The sequence below is a fragment of the Chelon labrosus genome, assembly GCF_963514085.1.
Source record: "Chelon labrosus genome assembly, chromosome: 1".
NCBI lineage: Eukaryota > Metazoa > Chordata > Actinopteri > Mugiliformes > Mugilidae > Chelon > Chelon labrosus.
In genome coordinates this window covers 26,605,574-26,622,965 of record NC_140337.1, presented here as the reverse complement: position 1 = coordinate 26,622,965, position 17,392 = coordinate 26,605,574, and the positions used below count along the sequence as shown (strand labels likewise).

The window sequence follows — 17,392 nt, the reverse complement described above, 5'->3', positions numbered from 1 at the left end:
TAATTTTGTATATTTTTTGTAATGTTTCAGTTTTACAAACAAAGCAAAGGAAGCAACAAGTATTTATTAAAATACCATAAAAGTCAAACCTATTGGCCTGACTATTATTTGATACCAGAGTTTTCCTGCTTCACAGCTGCAGCTCTCTAGTCAGAGTTTCTTCAACATCTTCTCAGAGTTTCTAACATGTCTCTGATCTCCAGGTTGATTAGCTTGTTTTCCAGGATTGAAAACATTTAGAAAAATTGAAAATTGAGTTTTTAAAAAGCTGTAATTTTAGAATTGAATCTTTTGACTGCATTCCTGTTCTTTATCTTCTTGAGCTGACATCACAACACAAGATAAGATATTATCAGTTAGAGTTATTATCAGTTAAAGCTCTAGATATGAAGAAAGTTAGAATTTACAAATAAAATTGACTGAAACCAGGTGAATAGAATCAAACTGAATTTATCAGAGTACACATTACACCACATTAATAATATCAGCACCTTTAGGAAGGATCCGTTGTTCATGTGCTTCACCTGCGTTCATGAGGTGAGGTTCCATAACGCGACGTTAGTCGAGTCGCTGTTATCTTTTGTGAGTGTTTTAGATTCACAGTGTTTCCTTTCGATAGGTCACGCACTCGTAAATGTTGTATATGTTCTTACCATGAGGACGGTGGGTCTGTAACAATTTCGGTTCAAGCTCATTTCTCAAAATGTTAGTAAGTCAGGCTAAACTAAGACATTAAGTATCAGACCCAACGTGAAACTGAATAAGGAAGCGAATTAGTCAAAAATCACCACCAGATATTAATAAAAGGGTTTTGAAACCTCAAAATGCTTTTATAGTCTGATTATTTCTTCCATATTTCTTCTGTTTGATTCCATCCATCTGGTTTCTATTTTATTTGTGTTTGTATTTGTTATTCCTTCATATCTTCATATCTAGAGCTTTATGTGTCTTGTAGGAAGGATGGCAGTGCAGATGCTTCTCTCAATTTAACTGTTTATCAAACTGAGGAAGGCATGAATAGATCAGAACTAGCCTCTGGCAAAACGAACGGACGTGAACAAAGAAGTGTTTTGTTTGCACCAACTGCCATATTATTAATGTGGTGTAATGTGTACTCTGAGTCTGTAATAAATTCTGTTTGATTCCATTCATGTAAATCCCAACTTCATTCATATCTAGAGCTTTATTTGTCTTTGAAGGGTGAAGCCGCAGACGCCTCGCTTAGTTTAAGTGTTTGTTAAACTGTTGGCATGAATAGATCAGAACTAGCCTCTGGCGTGAAACTAATGGACGTGAACAAAGAAGTGTTTTGTTTGCACCTACTGCCGCAATCACCAGAAATGAAGTGACACTAACAACAGATCTTTGCTATAGACTGACTGCTCTTATAGATATTAATACTGGTTTTGATAGAAAGAAATGGATAACACGATTATAGTTCAAAAAGGCACATCCATCCTTCCTACAAGACTAATAAAGCTCTAGATATGAAGATATGAAGGAATTTACAAATAAAACCAGATGAATGGAATCAAACAGAATAAACGTGGAAGTAATAATCAGACTATAAAAGCATTTTGAGTTTTCAGAATCCTTTTATTAATATTCTCGTTACTTTTTCACTCAGACTTTATTACATACTCACAGTCTGGATATCTGACGACACATTGCAATTTCTAGGGATCCTCCCCCCACGCTCCTCCTTCCCTCAGGTACATAAAAAGCAAGGGCCGACACGTCAGCACTTAAATCCTCTCGCAGCTCTCAATGGTAGCAAACAAGAAACGACTAACAATGGCAGAATGCGTAGTCATCTTTATTTTCATACTCATGGTCATTGTGACCCTACGTGTTGGAGAATATCTGCTGGTTTCAGCAGGGTTAGTGTTTGTAGTGATGGTGGTGATTTTTGACTAATAACGTCTTAGTTTAGGCTGCATGCGAAACCTGACTTAGTAACATTTTGAGAAACGATAATGAGCTTGAACGGAAACTGCTACAGACCCACCGTCCTCGTGGTAAGGAAACAGCCATGGCTACATTTAGACAGTGAACTACATTTGTGGACAACTCGACAACGTACGAACCACTGTGTGTCTAAATTAGATGACAGTTACGCGATTGCGGACAACAGCGTTTTACCCGATCACCAAACCGACTGAACCTGGTCGAAGGTGAGTTGCGTGTTCTAATTTGCCACCAATTATACCCGCATTCCAGGGGAAGTGCATTCAACAGCAGTACAACTTTTACGACGTTACAAACGAATGCGTGACCTATCGAAAGGGAAGTACTCACAAAGGACCATAACGACTCCAGTACTACTGTCCGAGTCCTTACGACGTGTTATGGAACCTCACCACATAAACGCAGGTGACGCAGCGTGCTGGTGAACGATGGATCTTTACTAACAGTGATCATATTAATAATGCGGCTTAATGTGTACGCTTAGACCTAGACTTAGACAGACTTTATTTGTCATTTTGATTGTCATCAAAAAGAAATTTCGGTACAATGGCTCATAGTACAGCAGGAATATTTAACAGAAATGGTATATACAATTTACAGGAACATGTAAATTGTATATACCGTAACGTGTACCGTAATGTGTACTGCGAGTCTGTAATAAAGTTTGAGTTAAAAAGCAACGGTCTGTCGGTCCACCGATCCCCCTAAATATGACCCCTTGCGCTCAGACGGGCTCAGGAACAGGGGGCTAAGCTGCTGAACATCATGTAGAGACGTGGGCAGCAAACGAGCAATCTACGTGACAATCCCTCTCTCTGCTTTTACTATTATTATCATTATTTATTCTGTTTTACTTTGCAATTTCTTTTCTTTTTTCTTGCTACTAGTACTTGCTAAAGGTCTTCAGGATGGGTGGTGTGGGTGTTGGGATATACAGAAAAATGAAAAGGTGATTCTCTTGACTGTACTGTATACTAGAACTGTCAATCAATAAAAAGAAAATATATATAAAAAGAAGCAATGGTCTGTTTTTTTTTCTTCCGTATTCATTCTGTTTTATTCCATCCATCTGGTTTCAATTTTATTTGTAAATTCTTGGGATTGGAGGCAGCTGGCCACTGTCTCCAGACCCATAAAACCCTGCCCTCCTGTGAACTGACAGACGTGAACGAGGAAATATTTTGTTTGCATCAACTACAGTGATCACTAGGAAATGAAGTGACACTAACAACAGATCTTTGCCACAGACTGACTGCTCTTATAAATATTAATACTGGTTTTGATAGAAAGAAATGGATAACACAATTATAGTTCAAAAAGGCACAAAAGTGATAATGTGAGGCAGTGTTACAAGACTCACCCCATGGTGTTGCCAGGCTAGCCACAACTTGCCCGTGGTTCCTTGCTTGAACGTTGCCCCTTGGGGTAGCAGGGTTACATAGCACCACCCAGTGGTGGGCAGGTCAAACTGGCATCACAGGTGGGGAGAAATTGAATAAAATGTCGGCACGCACATACGCACATGGACACCATGTAAATGAAACCTCAGATATTACAGTCCTTCTAGCTGATGTGACCCAGGCAGAACAAACGAACAACTTACAGTAGCAGGTTAACAAGGACTCCTGACCGCAGACTAGCAGACCGGTGTGCAATCAAGGTGGAGTGACAGCGGGGACGGCCAATCACACAAAAGACGACACAACCAGCTCTCTTTTAGACGTGAGGAAAGACTTTTCTAGCTGGTCTGTTACTGTTGGTCCTCGTTGTTGTTCATAGAAACTGTTCTGGATCAAACTTCAAACACATTCATATAAAATCAGCTTCATGTTCAGGAAGGTGATCTGACGGACTAACTCTCTGAAAGAGATCTGTGGGAAGACGCTGCTTTCTACTGTAGTTCAGCAGCCTTTTAGAAACACTAGGTTCTGGACCCAGACACCGTCCTAAACTTGAACCTTTAACTGGGAAAATAAAGACAATGCTTCACCTTTGATGGTGCATTCTGTTATTATCACGGCATTATTTGAAACTGTACAGGTGGAGCAGTCTGTAATTCATATCTTAACTGGCAACTACGATATGTGATTGATCTGGACTTGAGCAAACACAGTACTATACCTCAACAGTCTCTAAGTGCAGAAGGAGGCTCTTCTCCTGTGGATCCAACTCCCAGTTTGGGTTCAGGAGGCAGACACGCTCTTTACTGTTACGGTTGGGCTTTAAATTAAGCCTCTGCTGTATGTATATTCTCATGAACTCAATGTTTACTCACTGGACATACTCTTAATACTGAATGAATGCCCTGTGCATCCATTTTAGTCGCTGTCAACCTTCCACGTATCATGCAGCAGTTTCAAGCTGTGAATGCTTAGGAAAATCTATAAATAAAAAGTCCCCTTATAGCTCAGTATCTCCTGCATGCAGCTCAACTTAGTGGCCTCTTTAAATCTGAACACATAGGCAACAGTAGTGTTGTGTACTTCGCTCTCTCATGTGTGTACAGCCTGCATGCTTAGATACACATCTGGAACTCAGGACAGCACTATAACGTCCCTGCTGTTCTGTCGTTTAGTGTCGCTCACAAAGAACCCACAGGTTCAAATAGGACAATCTCTAGGAATCTGAGCAGCCTGTGTCCCTCTGCTACTACCACTCCCTTTCTTCCGATACCTTTCACCCCTAGAGTGTGGAGGTAAAGCTATTGCACTAATACTCTCACGAAATTATGAGTACCTTACTCTGAAAACAGTCCAAAATGAAAATGCCGTTCCCCTTGTTCACCCAGCTACACTTAGGTAAACAGATAAAGCTGCTGAAAATCTCCCTGCCCTGGACGTCCCATCCTAGAGCAACGTCTTCCTATAGAAGGAATGGAATATCCCAGTGAATTCCTCATGCTTTTTTACTAACTCACCCTTACTCTGGAGTTATTTTGAGCCCTTCTTCACGAGTTATGCTCTTGCAGAGGCGGCCTACAGAAACAAGACATTTCCAGCAGCATAGTCAGGCCCTGAGGAAGTCAGACTTATGGAAAAGTGGGCTCTGAACAGCACTGAATGTGCTCATCGTGTTTAGAATCGGGACTCTGCAGGAGGACTGGGGGGCGTGGGGTTGCCATGTGTTTCCCATAGTAACCACCTCTGAATATAATATAGCACTGATCAAAGACACCCTGGTACACTGGGTTTATAACCTGCTGTGTTATGCAAATGTGTATCACAAGGTGTGTCTCTCTGACTCCCTGCACACACAGAGGCTTCTGCAAAGCTTCTTGAGGCAGTTTGAATTGTTACTGACCCACAATGAATAAAAACTGAATTGAAGTCTAATAGATTAAACACTGAGTAGGCTGATAAAATGTGTTAAGTAAAATAATAGATCTCTGAATCTATCAGTAAATGATGTGATAACTAACCTTCAAAATGATTGATGCCCACCTGCAGGCAGGTATGTACGACCACCTCTTTCTCTTGCTGCTCACATTTCATCTGCTGTGACAGAATTCAAAGTAAGAGAAAGGAGCAGTGAACACAACAACTCACAAAGACTTCACCTTTCTACTCTCTCTCTCCTCTATCAGTTTAGTCTGGAGTCCTGTGTCACGTCAACCTGTTGTTAAAGTTGCTGAGTCATTACCAAGTGTCTCTGTGTGTATTTCTTTCTCTGCTCTTTGAGGTCTATTATTTGATACCAGAGTTTTCCTGCTTCACAGCTGCAGCTCTCTAGTCAGAGTTTCTCCAGCATGTCCTCAGAGTTTCTAATGTGTCTCTGATCTCCAGGTGGATTAGTTTGTTTTCCAGAATTAAAAACATTTTGAAACTCTATAAATTGTTCTTTATCTTCCTGAGCTGACATCACGACACAAGAAATTCTCAGTTTCCCACCTTCCTGAAAACCAGCTATGACCGTATAGTAGTAGAGACTACAGTAAAATAAACAAAGGATCAGTGACAGACTTTCTGTCTCTGTCTTCCTGCTTGGTTCAGTTCCATGGAACTCATTTCCATATAAGCTTTTGTTTTCACTGAATGTACACAAAGATCAGCTGCAGTCTGTTTACCTGCTGGACTTGATTTATATTTTCTATTAAATGAGAACACAGCTTCTTTCATTCATGAGTCATTGATTCTATTAAAGACAAAGCTGGTGTTTTCTATTGGAGATGTATATTGAGAAGTAAGACACTCTGAGACGTGGGTTTTCCTTGTGCCACTTTTATTTCTGGATTAAATACAGATTTCAACTGATCACACAAAGACACAAGTGTGTTTTCCATCATTACCATTTGAATTTACTGTCGATGTTTATTTTAGATTATGGATATACAAATAGGTCAGCACAAAGCAAAGCTAGCTGTTATTCTGTTACTGGTAGTAGGAAAGGACATTCTGGTGACGGAGAGAGAATTGTGTTAGAGGGAGGAAAAGGAGGGTTAGAGGTTGGAGAAGGAGGTGAGTTTGATGGAGTTTGATGAGGAGCTGAAAGCTGAAAGGAAGAGACGTACTTGGGAGAGTAACGGCGGCTTCTGCACAATCTATATATTGACATGTTAATGCATCTGTAAGTTGTTTTGATGACATTTCTGCTGTAATCTCAGTAGGAGTAGTCGTGTACGCCTACTTTGGGCATTTGCAGTCACTTATAAGTTTTGGGTCAACCTGTCTGATAGTTGTGTTGAGAGGACAGTGTGGTCCAGGAAACACTTCTACTCCCAGTTCCTCGTGGAGCTCCTCCAGAGTTTTAGGCTGCAGGTGTTTGTCTTTAATTTTACTGTTCTCACCCCAGTGTGCACTTGCTAACCATTTCTCCTCTGTGCTGTTGTAGCAGCAGAATGCTGACCAGAGCATGGAAGGAATATTAACCTTGTTGTTGAGGGTGTTGTTGGTGCTGGGCTGTGCTCCAATTACTACAAAACCTTCTATTTTATTATTGTTGTTGATGCAGTATTCATCCATAACACATCTGATGCATTCTTCCATGTGGCCCCAGGTATCCTTGTTGAATTTTCTGTTTTGTGGAACAATGTTGGTCAGGGTGAAGGTGGATTTTATTTCAGTTTTATCAGATCCATAAGAGCTTGGTAACAAATGGCCTCTATTAAAACCTTTTTCATTTTTGTAGTCGGTGGACACAGCCTGGTTTTCGTAGGTTTTCTCCTTGTATGGTGACTTCATGTTGTCGCTGTCATCTGGGTCCTCAAGCTGTAATAATTAAAAACTAAATTACTGTTTCATACAAGGTTACATCAAAGTAGATTCAAAGTAAATATAGTATTTGGTTCCACATAATTATCCTTAGGAAGTAAACAAGACTATTTTTGGTGCTTTTGCTTCATTTTCAAAGTAAATTCAGATTGAGAGTTTAGACAATAATTTGGTCTCAACAATGTCCAAAGAGTCAGGTAGAGTAACTGACACTGTGGCAATGCACTGCAGCATCATAACAGTTTATTTCATGTATTTTCAACTGATTAACAACTTTTAACTGATGTCAAATAAAATGAGACTTGTCAAAAAACATCTACAAATACTTTAGTATTATGGTATTTTCTTTGTTAAAAAGCTCACCTGTGGTTCAATCATCCACTTAGGGGGGGTAATTTTTTCGCCTTTATAACTCCCTCTGAACTTTGCAGCAGAAAACACTGGGATCTTGTTCTCGGTGTCGTAAAGCGTCACAAAGGTTCTTATGTTGTCCAAAGTCTGGCAGATAGGTTTGTATCTGTTCTGGTCCAGGATGTTCCCTCCCTCCAAGATTCTTGGGATATTTGGTGGATTATTGTCAAGAAAGAATTCATTACACTCTGCCATCGAGTTCACCACTTTAGTTTCTGTGGGAACGACGGACAGAAGGAGGAGAGCAGCGAGGGGCAGGAGAGCCTTCAGTAATGTCATGGTGGATCACTGTAAAAAATAAAATAAAAATCAGTGTATTATAGTTTGTTGCATGTCAAGTTAAAGTTAAATGAACTGATCAACTGAAAACCCATGATTGTTCACACTATATTCACTCTTTATTTGATGAAACTGTGGATCAACCTCTATGACGTGTTAATTATTAATTGTTATTTATTATGAAAAGAAAAGTACAAAACTGGGCTTGAGGGTCTGCCCTCAAACTTAATGTTCTGAGAAATCATATTAAATTAGTTTATATGTCTGTTTGTCTAATCACTCAATGAGCTTTTGTCAGCTGTTGTAAAATCTATCTCTTTGTCTAATCATTCAATAAGGTAAGGTCATGGGGTCTGTCCTCCTACTGTATCTCAAAAACTACAAGTCCTATCAGGAAAATGAAAACACTGTGAGCGACAGTCGACGCATGTTGCTACATGTACATGCTTCCACGCATGTACTGTGAAAATTGTGTCCATATAACGCACATTTCATTCATAATATTATAAATACAGGCCTATAACTTCTGCACGTTTTTGTATTTATGAATTGTGTGAAATAGCCAAATAAAAATAGGTAATACAAAACGATTATGTGGTCACCAAGGTGAATTGGTTTAGTCTTGACTTCTGGTCGTGAGTGACAGTGTTGGGGGATAGAAATCTGTTGATTGTCGAGTGTCAAATAAACACAGAGATGGACAGAAAAAGGTCAAAGCTATCAGGTGACCAGTTTAGGAAAAAAAGAAAAGATAAAGGTATGCTATGTTCTCTCTGTATGATTACAGTATCCGTGTCATGAATGAAATATGAAATACACTCCCAAACCAAAAACAGGAGAAACAAGAAAAAATGGCTTCTCATCTCTACTTGGCAGAACTTTGATAGCAAAACACTCTGATCATGAAGTGACGATACATTCAAGATGTGGAGTGGTTCACCTCAGGACGGGCCACGGGAAAAGAGGAGAATGTGTAACGTCTACAACAAAAGGCATTTTGAACTCCAGTTCAGCCAGTCTCTGTAAATCAGTGGCTGACCTACAAGAAGCTGAAACAAAAATAAAAAAAAGGAAACAACCGCTGCAGGCTGTGAGGGAACATAGTAGCCTACCACACAGGCACTCAGACACCTCAAACACACAGCGTTCATAATTTCCAAAACCTTTTCGAATTGTGGACTCATCAGACCACAGCACACCGTTCCACTTTGTGTCCAGGTTCCAGGTTTTGGTCCCCTGCACTTTTTACCGTCCAAAAACAATGTTACTATAGTAAACAGAGAAACATCAAGCACTAGGACCAAGCGGAAAACGGCCGCTCTAGCTGAAGCCTGTTTCTCTTAGTTTAGCCCCGCCCACAAGCTCCTCCATTGGCTCTGCCGTTTCTTGTATGATTGGCCGTCCCCGCTGTCACTTAGAGGTGTGCATACCACTAGATGTGGTATTGATCCATACCAAGTAAATACAGGGCCAGTATCGCCGATACCGATATCGATACTTTTTAATAATTAAGGTGGACAAACCATCAATCTAAATCTGAATGAATTTTAATGACATTTTAAGTGTTTTTGTGATTTCCCTTTTGGATTATTAATCAGTTAAAATGCGGTACAGAATTTGGGCAAAGTTTATAAGTAAATACAAAATACTTTATTATCACAATAAAAGTTTTTGTTCAGAAACGACACAAAATGATCTTGAGGACAAATAAAAACAAATTATTTTTCAGGCACAGTGTTCAGAAACTACAATAAAAAACTAAATCTCTTCATTTATTGCACTTATTTCTGGATTTTTTTTTTCTTAAATAAACAAAGTGTACAAAATTATCACTCCACAACAAATACTATAAATAATGTAAGGAAGTGTTTAGGCATTTCTCCCCTTTAGTGCACTTTTTTTTTCTTCTTTTCAGGGGTCTGTAGGGGCTAGGTGGGCAGGGGAATTTAAACAAATCCATATGTGTTTTTTTTTTTGTTTGTTTTTTATGTATCTGCCTAGGGACAATAGATGAAAACTAGCTATGGTGCTAACTCTAGCATATTTACATTGTGTACTTGTACTGATGTCCATCAATATGCACTGTCCCTATCTAAATAAACAATTAAATATGTTTATACAAGTTTGTTGTGTTACCATTGTATCTTACAGCCTTTTTACAAATAGTACAACTTGCTATCGTTTAATTTTCCACCTTGCTGTCACACCGGTCTGCTAGTTTGCGGTCAGGAGTCCTTGTTAATCTGCTACTGTAAATTGTTCCTTTGTTCTGCCTGGGTCACGTCAGCTAGAAGGATTGTAATATCAGAGGTTTCATTTACATTTACCTTTGAATCGGTGTCCATGTGCGTATGTGCGCACCGACATTATTCAATTTCTCTCCACCTGTGATGCCAGTTTGACCTGCTCACCACTGGGTGGTGCTATGTAAATGAGCTCTGTTTACCATATATTCCATAAATAAGTGTAAAATTGGTGGTACTGAGTTGGAGTGAGGTTGACTAACAAGGTGAAACACAGAAGTGGGCGATAATGTTTTGCTCCTAAAACCAGCTGAAAGCATTTCCTGAATGTGTCCTCTGACGTAGTGCTCTCAGTGAGTCAGTCTGTCAGATCACCTTCCTGGACATCAGTCTGATTTCTATCAACACGTCTATTCTTCATTTCAGGACACTTTGTCTGAACCTCCAGTTCTCTCAGTACAGACGACAACACCAACTCTAGGACCTGATCACTCTTCTCTCATACAGTAAAGAAATAACACAAAGAGAAAAATAAGTGGAAAAAAAACACGTTTAAAATAATGAATAAAGCACCTGAAGCAATAAAAAGAAGTCTTTTTATTAGTTGATGACAATGTCCCAACTTTCCCATTAGTCACACATATCAACATCTAATATGTGTGAAACTCCCATTTTTAACAAAGCTGGTGTTTTCTATTGGAGATGTACTGGTCTGGACTGATTGAGATCAAACTGGGCTGTATGTGGCCCCTGAACAAATATGAGTTTGACACCCCTGTTCTACAGTCTGACTTCATTCAGTCGTTCCAACATCTGATCCTGTTCTTCATCCTGTTTGTTCCAAACCACCGACCAAAGAACTTTCTGACTAAACTCCATCAACTCCAACCGCTGCAGTGGAAGCAGTCACTAGAAAAACCTGCTGTTTGTTGAAGTTTTCTCTGATGAACAAATGTGTTTCTGTCACTGATGCACTAAAGAGAAATCTTCAAGTTCCAGATCAGGTTCTGTTCACCATGGATCAACAGTAAAAGTTTAAAAGAACATTTATTTACTGCATTTAAATATCCAACAAAGGTTCAAAAAAGGCAAGTGGACTTGCAGAGTTTTCTGAGAAGATGTTTCACCACTCATCTGAGTAGCTTCTTCAGTTCTGATGAGTCACTCGGATGAGTGGTGAAACGTCTTCTCAGAAAACTCTGCAAGTCCACTTGCCTTTTTTGAACCTTTGTTGGATATACCATGACCTGGATGACTGAGAACCTTCACAGACATACTGCATTTGAAAATAACATTCAAAACAGAGAGCATGTGAAATGTTGTATCTTCAAATAAAGTGTTTCTGTTTATTTCAACTATGAGAACATGAATAAAGCCTTTGTCTAAATTAATGAAAACTGTATAGAGTGTAACAAGGACTTTGACTTGTTCAAGCAAAAGAAATGTAGCTTTGTAACTGAGACACTTCTGGTTTCCCTGGTTGGAAACTAACTTATTCAGATATATCATATAAAAGCTTTCAGTCTACATTCTTTCCACTCTGGAAAGACGATAAAAACACAACACCTCGTCTAAACCCACAGTGAACACAAAACATCCAGTTTTCTCAGTAAAATGAAAACTGACTCACCAAAAGAGGAAATAGTAGTTGTCTCCACCGTGTTACAGCCTCACATTCCTCCTTCTACTGTACCACATGTGAGCATGAGGTTTTTATGTGGATGTTATGGGTGTGACAGAGATAGGTTCCGGCTACTCGACATACCTGCAAGAGGAGCTTGCAAACAGACTGACGTATATGGAGACTAATGCAATAAACAGAAAAATAGAGCTGGGTCTGTAGTTATTAAATCAACATGACTGTTATCTAGTTTATATTTGTAGCTGCTGTATTGACTGTTTTACCTGTTTGACATTATCATGATGATAATTATTAATTCATCTCTTCTTCTAAGACCCTGATATTCAAGAACAGATCATAGGAAAATGTCTAGAAACAAAATGAATCTCGTTCATAACTAATATTAACAGCTGTTTGTGTTGTTGTGTGTTTGTTGTCATTCAGAATGATTTCTTCACTGTATATCAGAACAATCAGTGATTTATGATTCAGGCTGCTGCTTTAGAATAGGTGCAAATATATTTATATTTCATCAGAACAGAAGAGAAAGAAATGTTGATGGCATACCTGCTTAAAGGAAATACCTGCATTCAATGGGAATTCCCTAGAACAACCAGTAAATCTCCACCCTGTCATACTCTAGTAGAGACAGCGTGCTAGTTTTCTGCGGAACAGAAAGACAGAAAAAGGCCTTCTTGTGTTGTGATGTCAGATCAGGAAGACAAAGAACAGGAATGCAGTAGAAAGATTAAATTATAAAGCTTCATCTTTTTAAAAACACAACTTTCAATTTTTAAAAGCAAACTAATTCATCCTGGAGACATATTAGAAACTCTGAGAACACGTTGGAGAAACTCTGACTAGAGATCTGCAGTTGTGAAGCAGGAAAACTCTGGTATCAAATAATAGTTAGGCCTCCAGAGATCAGATATCATTATCTAGATTATCGCATTATCTATTGTTTAAAAGTCCAACAGTGCAAAGAAACAGCAGCATTGGTTCTTGTTGTCATGTGTTCTCTTTAGATGCTGCAGGATCTTTAAAGTCTTTATTTTCTCTTCACTTGTCAGAGTTTAGGACTTGTCAGCAGGTCTGAAATCTGCATTGATCAATTGATTGAAACAAAGCTGAGAAACATGACTGAAGGACTGAAGGAATCATGTCTCTCCTTTGAAAGGACGACAATGGAAATGACACTTTGTTGATAACTTGTTCTAAGAGGAGCCCTGTCTGACCTGTCAGACTTTTTTTTATTCCTTTTTGTAAATAACACAACTTCATTGTCCGACTTGGGAGCAGAGGGTTGAAAGGTTTAGAGGCAGGTCTGTAAAATAAAGAAAAAGTGTCATCTTATTTTAATTCAACCTCTCAGTATCATATTTATTCTGATCATTCTTAGACTGATGCAGTTACAAACCTGGTACAAGTTGATAAAACACACTGTGATGACACAAAGATCAGCTGCAGTCTGTTCACCTGCTTTATTTGATATGAAGTTAAGTGAGAACGCAGCATCAGACAATATTTGACTGGTCTCTAAAACACAATCCCTCCAGACTCCTCCATTCACACTGTGATTCTACACAGAGACAAAGAGGAGGAAAGGATGTCAGTATGTGTTTCTGTGTTTAACATCTACATATTTCTCCATCCTTGAAGACACAACCTGCATAAACACTGTCTGGAGATAACATCGTCATTTGGAGCATAGTAAAATACTGAACAAACAAGTTCTGTGTCTAAGAGGACACGCAAGCAAGGCATGCACTTGTGTGCTTGTTTAGTGTCAAACTCTGGCTGACAGCCTGAGAGAGAATGAACATCCTTGATGACAACTTCCAGTTTGACAACAACATCAACTCTATGACTTGATAATTCTTCTCTCACACCTGAACAACCAATTATATGCCTGCAGACTGCAACTTGACCTGACTGAGGTATCTGTCAGGAGAGTAAAGCAATAAACATAAAAATAGAGCTGGGTCTGTAGTTATTAAATCAACATGGCTGTTATCTAGTTTTATGTTTCTGACTGAAATCTAGACTGTTTTACCTGTTTGATTATATCATGATGATAATTATCAGTTCATCTCTTCCTGAATATCAGGGGCTTAGAAGAAGAGATAACAAGAAAATGTCTAGAAATAAAATTAAGCTAGTTCACAACTAATATTAATATCTGTTTGTGTTGTTATGGTTGTTTACTGCATGACAGAACAATGATCAGGACATTCAGTCAATTAACAACATGTCATTCAGCAATGTCCTGAATCAACTGAGTGGATCTCTAAGGTAGTGCGGGTAGATCGCGTGCCATTTGAAATTTTAGTCTAAAACATTCATCCATTGCAACTCCAAAACAAACAACAAGACAAACGTTCATCGTTATTTATTTTTACTTTATATTTGCAACATGCCCTCAGGCAGCGGCACACATCCACAGCCACGCACAACTTCAACAACAATCAACAACTCAAGACTACCGTCTTTCTTAAAGAGACAGCGCTATTTTTCTAAAGGTGCAGTGCACCAATTTTTCTTGATAAAAATAAAAGCAAAGATGGATAGTTCTTTTAACACTGTAGCAACAATTGACAATTAATGTGAACATTCCCGTGGCTCCTTTACGAAAACGAATTAATGTAAGTACTGCAAAGCACAGAAGCAAGCAGCTGGAAGTCTGTTTATGTCACAGGCAATGCAAACTTCAAACGAGATAATTTAGTGAAACACAGTAAATCTCATAGGCATTGTGAACCCTGCCTGCTGTATGAATGTTCTATGTTATAACACAGGCCAAATAAGCTTAAGTCTGTTGTCAGTACTTGTTACAGTATTATTCTCTGCACTTTTTGGAGAATTTTACTTGCTGTTTTGATACTGTCTCAGTTGCACTGTGCACATTCGCACCTATAAATAACTGACAATACATGAGATGTTACAGTATTATTCTCTCTGCACTCTTTAGAGAATATATATATTTTTAGTTTTAGTTATAACTAAAACTTAAAAAGCTATGAATTTAATTGTTTTGCTTATAAATGCCTCCTCGTTGACCTCATGTCACTTTATTAAAGAAAAACACTTTATTTGGTAACTTTTCATCGTGCCCCTAAAATTATTTGTGTGCTACTACATTTTTTCAACTTAGTAGCACACGTGCTACTTGGGAAAAATGCTAAGCGTCAAGCCCTGATCACAACACCTCATCTAAAGCAGGAGCACGGAAACATCTAGCATGCTGGTCTTCAGTGGTATGGAACACAACAAACTGATAATCAACTTGTGCTGTAACGTCAGCTCAAGAAGATAAAAACATAGGAATCTGGTATAAAGATTCAATCATAAAGTTTCAGCTTTTTAAAAACTCAACTTTCAGTGTTTCAAAATGTTTTAATGGTGGACAATAAACTAATCCACCTGGAGATCAGAGACACATTAGAAAAAGACGTTGGAGAAACTCTGATATGAGAGCTGCAGAGAGCTCATTCAGGAAAACTCTGGTGTCAAATAATAGTTTTACTTTATGCAATTTCTTCAGATTAATTGCAGTTGTTGAAGTTCATTGGCACACACATATTCAGTTATTGTATTTGTTGTTCAACCAGATATCAAATGTGGGTAGTATTCTCTTTCTGTTTCTGTAGGAGGTTGAATATCTTCTAATTCTTGAACATCAGAGCCTTATAAGGACAGATAAAAGATGAAATGTTTAGAAACAAAATGAAGCTAGTTCTTTATGGAGAAAACTGGAGCTGTTGTAATAGGACACATGTAGATGATTTTTTCCCCACATCTGTCTCACTGTTACCACAGTAACCCATTTAGTAGAGATGTGCCAGTAACACATCAGCTGTTTCCTCGTGAGTGTGATTTAAAGGCTCATGCTCACCAAAGAAACTTTAAACACATCCAAGAAGAAACCTGGTGGAGAAAGTTGGAGAGTCAGCAGCTTTTTGTTACAGTTTTTCTCAGTCGCTTTGGTGCATTTCTCACATCACTATTAACATTTGCACAACAGTTACTGCATTTCTCAGAACAATTAGTGCAAACTGCAAAACCTAGTGGATAACCTGCAAAATGAATAGTTGATTCCTCAAAAGCAAGTATTCATGTCAATGAAACTGTCTGTGTCATCAAAATAATAAGTCCTGACACCATTGTTTATGAACAAGACAGTCAAATGGCTTTGTCATGTTTTCATTGTGACATATTTACTGCATATGCTCTTTGCAATTCTAGCATCTAGCATTGTGCAAAAAAAAGACACAGTCACTTATTTAGAACAAACATAAGAAATACCATTATGGTAGAACTGTGCACAAATGTAAACAATATAACAGTACATATTACTGTAAACTGAACATAAATTATTCCTGGACATCCACACGTTCCTGTCTGTCTGGCCACATATTTTCATCTACATCACAGCGGATGTCTTCCCTTGCAAGGCAACGAGGAAAGTATCTCCTTGAGTGGCGAATCTACCCTCTGCAGGACTCCACTGTGATGTCATCACATGCAGCATCCATGGCTGTTAGCAGGGCCATTTGGGCATGTGGACGCCGGTCATAAACCTTCCACCTCCAGGCAGAAAAAAACTCTTCTATTGGATTAAGGACCAACCACCATCCTGCCATGTGCTGCAAACCACTCTCTGACCAGATGTGAGTGGTGAAAGCTCACATTATCCCACACGACAACATACTTGCTCAGATGGTCTCCAGTTAGACCCCTCTCATTCTCAGGGACTATGGTTCTGTAAAGAGTGTCTAGAAAAGTAAGAAGAATTCTGTTTCTTCCACGCCTTCTGCCTTTGGCCAGATTGAAACCTGCCTCATCGATGTAGATGAATGTGTGCAGTGGTTCCCTGGCCTCTAGCTCCAGTATACGCTTTATCCCAGAAGAGACGGAGAGAGAAAAAAAACCCAATTGTAAGAACTTTCCCTGTGTAACATAATGCATTTTTGACAACATAGTGTACAGTATGTAGCCTACTGTGGATACACAGAACTGTTAAGTGTACTGCATGGAACTACACAAAGTAAAACAGTTTACAGTGCTGAACATCAGAGTATCCATAGAACGCACACTCAAGCTTTACCTGTACATACTGGTGACGGGTCTCCTTCACTCTTTCACTGTTCCTTTCAAATGGCACATTGTAAAGTTGTTTCATGCGCATTCCATTCCTCCTGAGCACTCGGTCAATTGTTGCGACTGAAACAGATTCAATATTGCCAAAGATATTGTCATCATCTATAACAGCGCTCTGAATCTCTCTCAGTCTTATTGCATTGTTTGCAATCACCATTGCACAAATGGCTTCCTCTTGTTGTGGAGTAAAAACAGGCCCCCTTCCACCTCTGCGAGGTTGTCTTGCAGTCCTATGTGTTGCAGAGTAAAATTATAGTAATGTACAGTAAGTATGAACAAGGTATTGGATTACTGTCCAATACTATACATACCTGTTCTCCCTACAAAATGTTTGAATGATGGAATTCACAGTGGTTCTCCCTACATTTGGTTGCACTTGTCGACCAGCCTCAGCCATAGTGAGGCCGTGATTCACAACATGGTCCACAAGTGTAGCCCTAATTTCATCAGGAATTTGACTATGTACTTCACCTCTTCTTCCTCTGCCCCTGTTTTGTCCCCTTCCC

The 17,392-nt window shown here is 39.0% G+C and overlaps 2 protein-coding genes across 3 annotated transcripts in view; one reads left to right on the top strand and one right to left on the bottom strand.

Moving 5' to 3' along the window:
• LOC311505499 (tripartite motif-containing protein 16-like) overlaps positions 1 to 17,392 on the top strand; it is a 204,388-nt gene that overhangs the window by 76,916 nt on the left and 110,080 nt on the right. The gene's annotated exons all lie outside the window — the stretch shown is intronic.
• Positions 6,208 to 11,820, bottom strand: LOC311507904 (endonuclease domain-containing 1 protein-like). 2 transcript variants are annotated; one of them, XM_084572448.1, is made up of 3 exons: positions 11,739 to 11,820; positions 7,539 to 7,874; positions 6,208 to 7,172 (listed from the first exon to the last, which is right to left on the bottom strand). In XM_084572448.1, exons 2-3 carry the CDS (start codon positions 7,863 to 7,865, stop codon positions 6,588 to 6,590), a joined length of 912 nt encoding a protein of 303 aa, XP_084428574.1. In that variant the 5' UTR covers positions 7,866 to 7,874; positions 11,739 to 11,820; the 3' UTR covers positions 6,208 to 6,587. The 2 variants fall into 2 exon arrangements, with proteins under 2 accessions (XP_084428574.1, XP_084428575.1); XM_084572449.1 differs by lacking the exon at positions 11,739 to 11,820 and having other exon boundaries at positions 7,539 to 8,221.

Bases quoted from the DNA above. Each gene is read 5' to 3' on its own strand.
- LOC311507904 (XM_084572448.1), bottom strand. From the start codon at position 7,865: ATGACATTACTGAAGGCTCTCCTGCCCCTCGCTGCTCTCCTCCTTCTG. The intron at 7,173-7,538 runs GTGAGCTTTTTA...TAATTATTACAG, and splicing joins AGTGGATGATTGAACCACAG to CTTGAGGACCCAGATGACAG.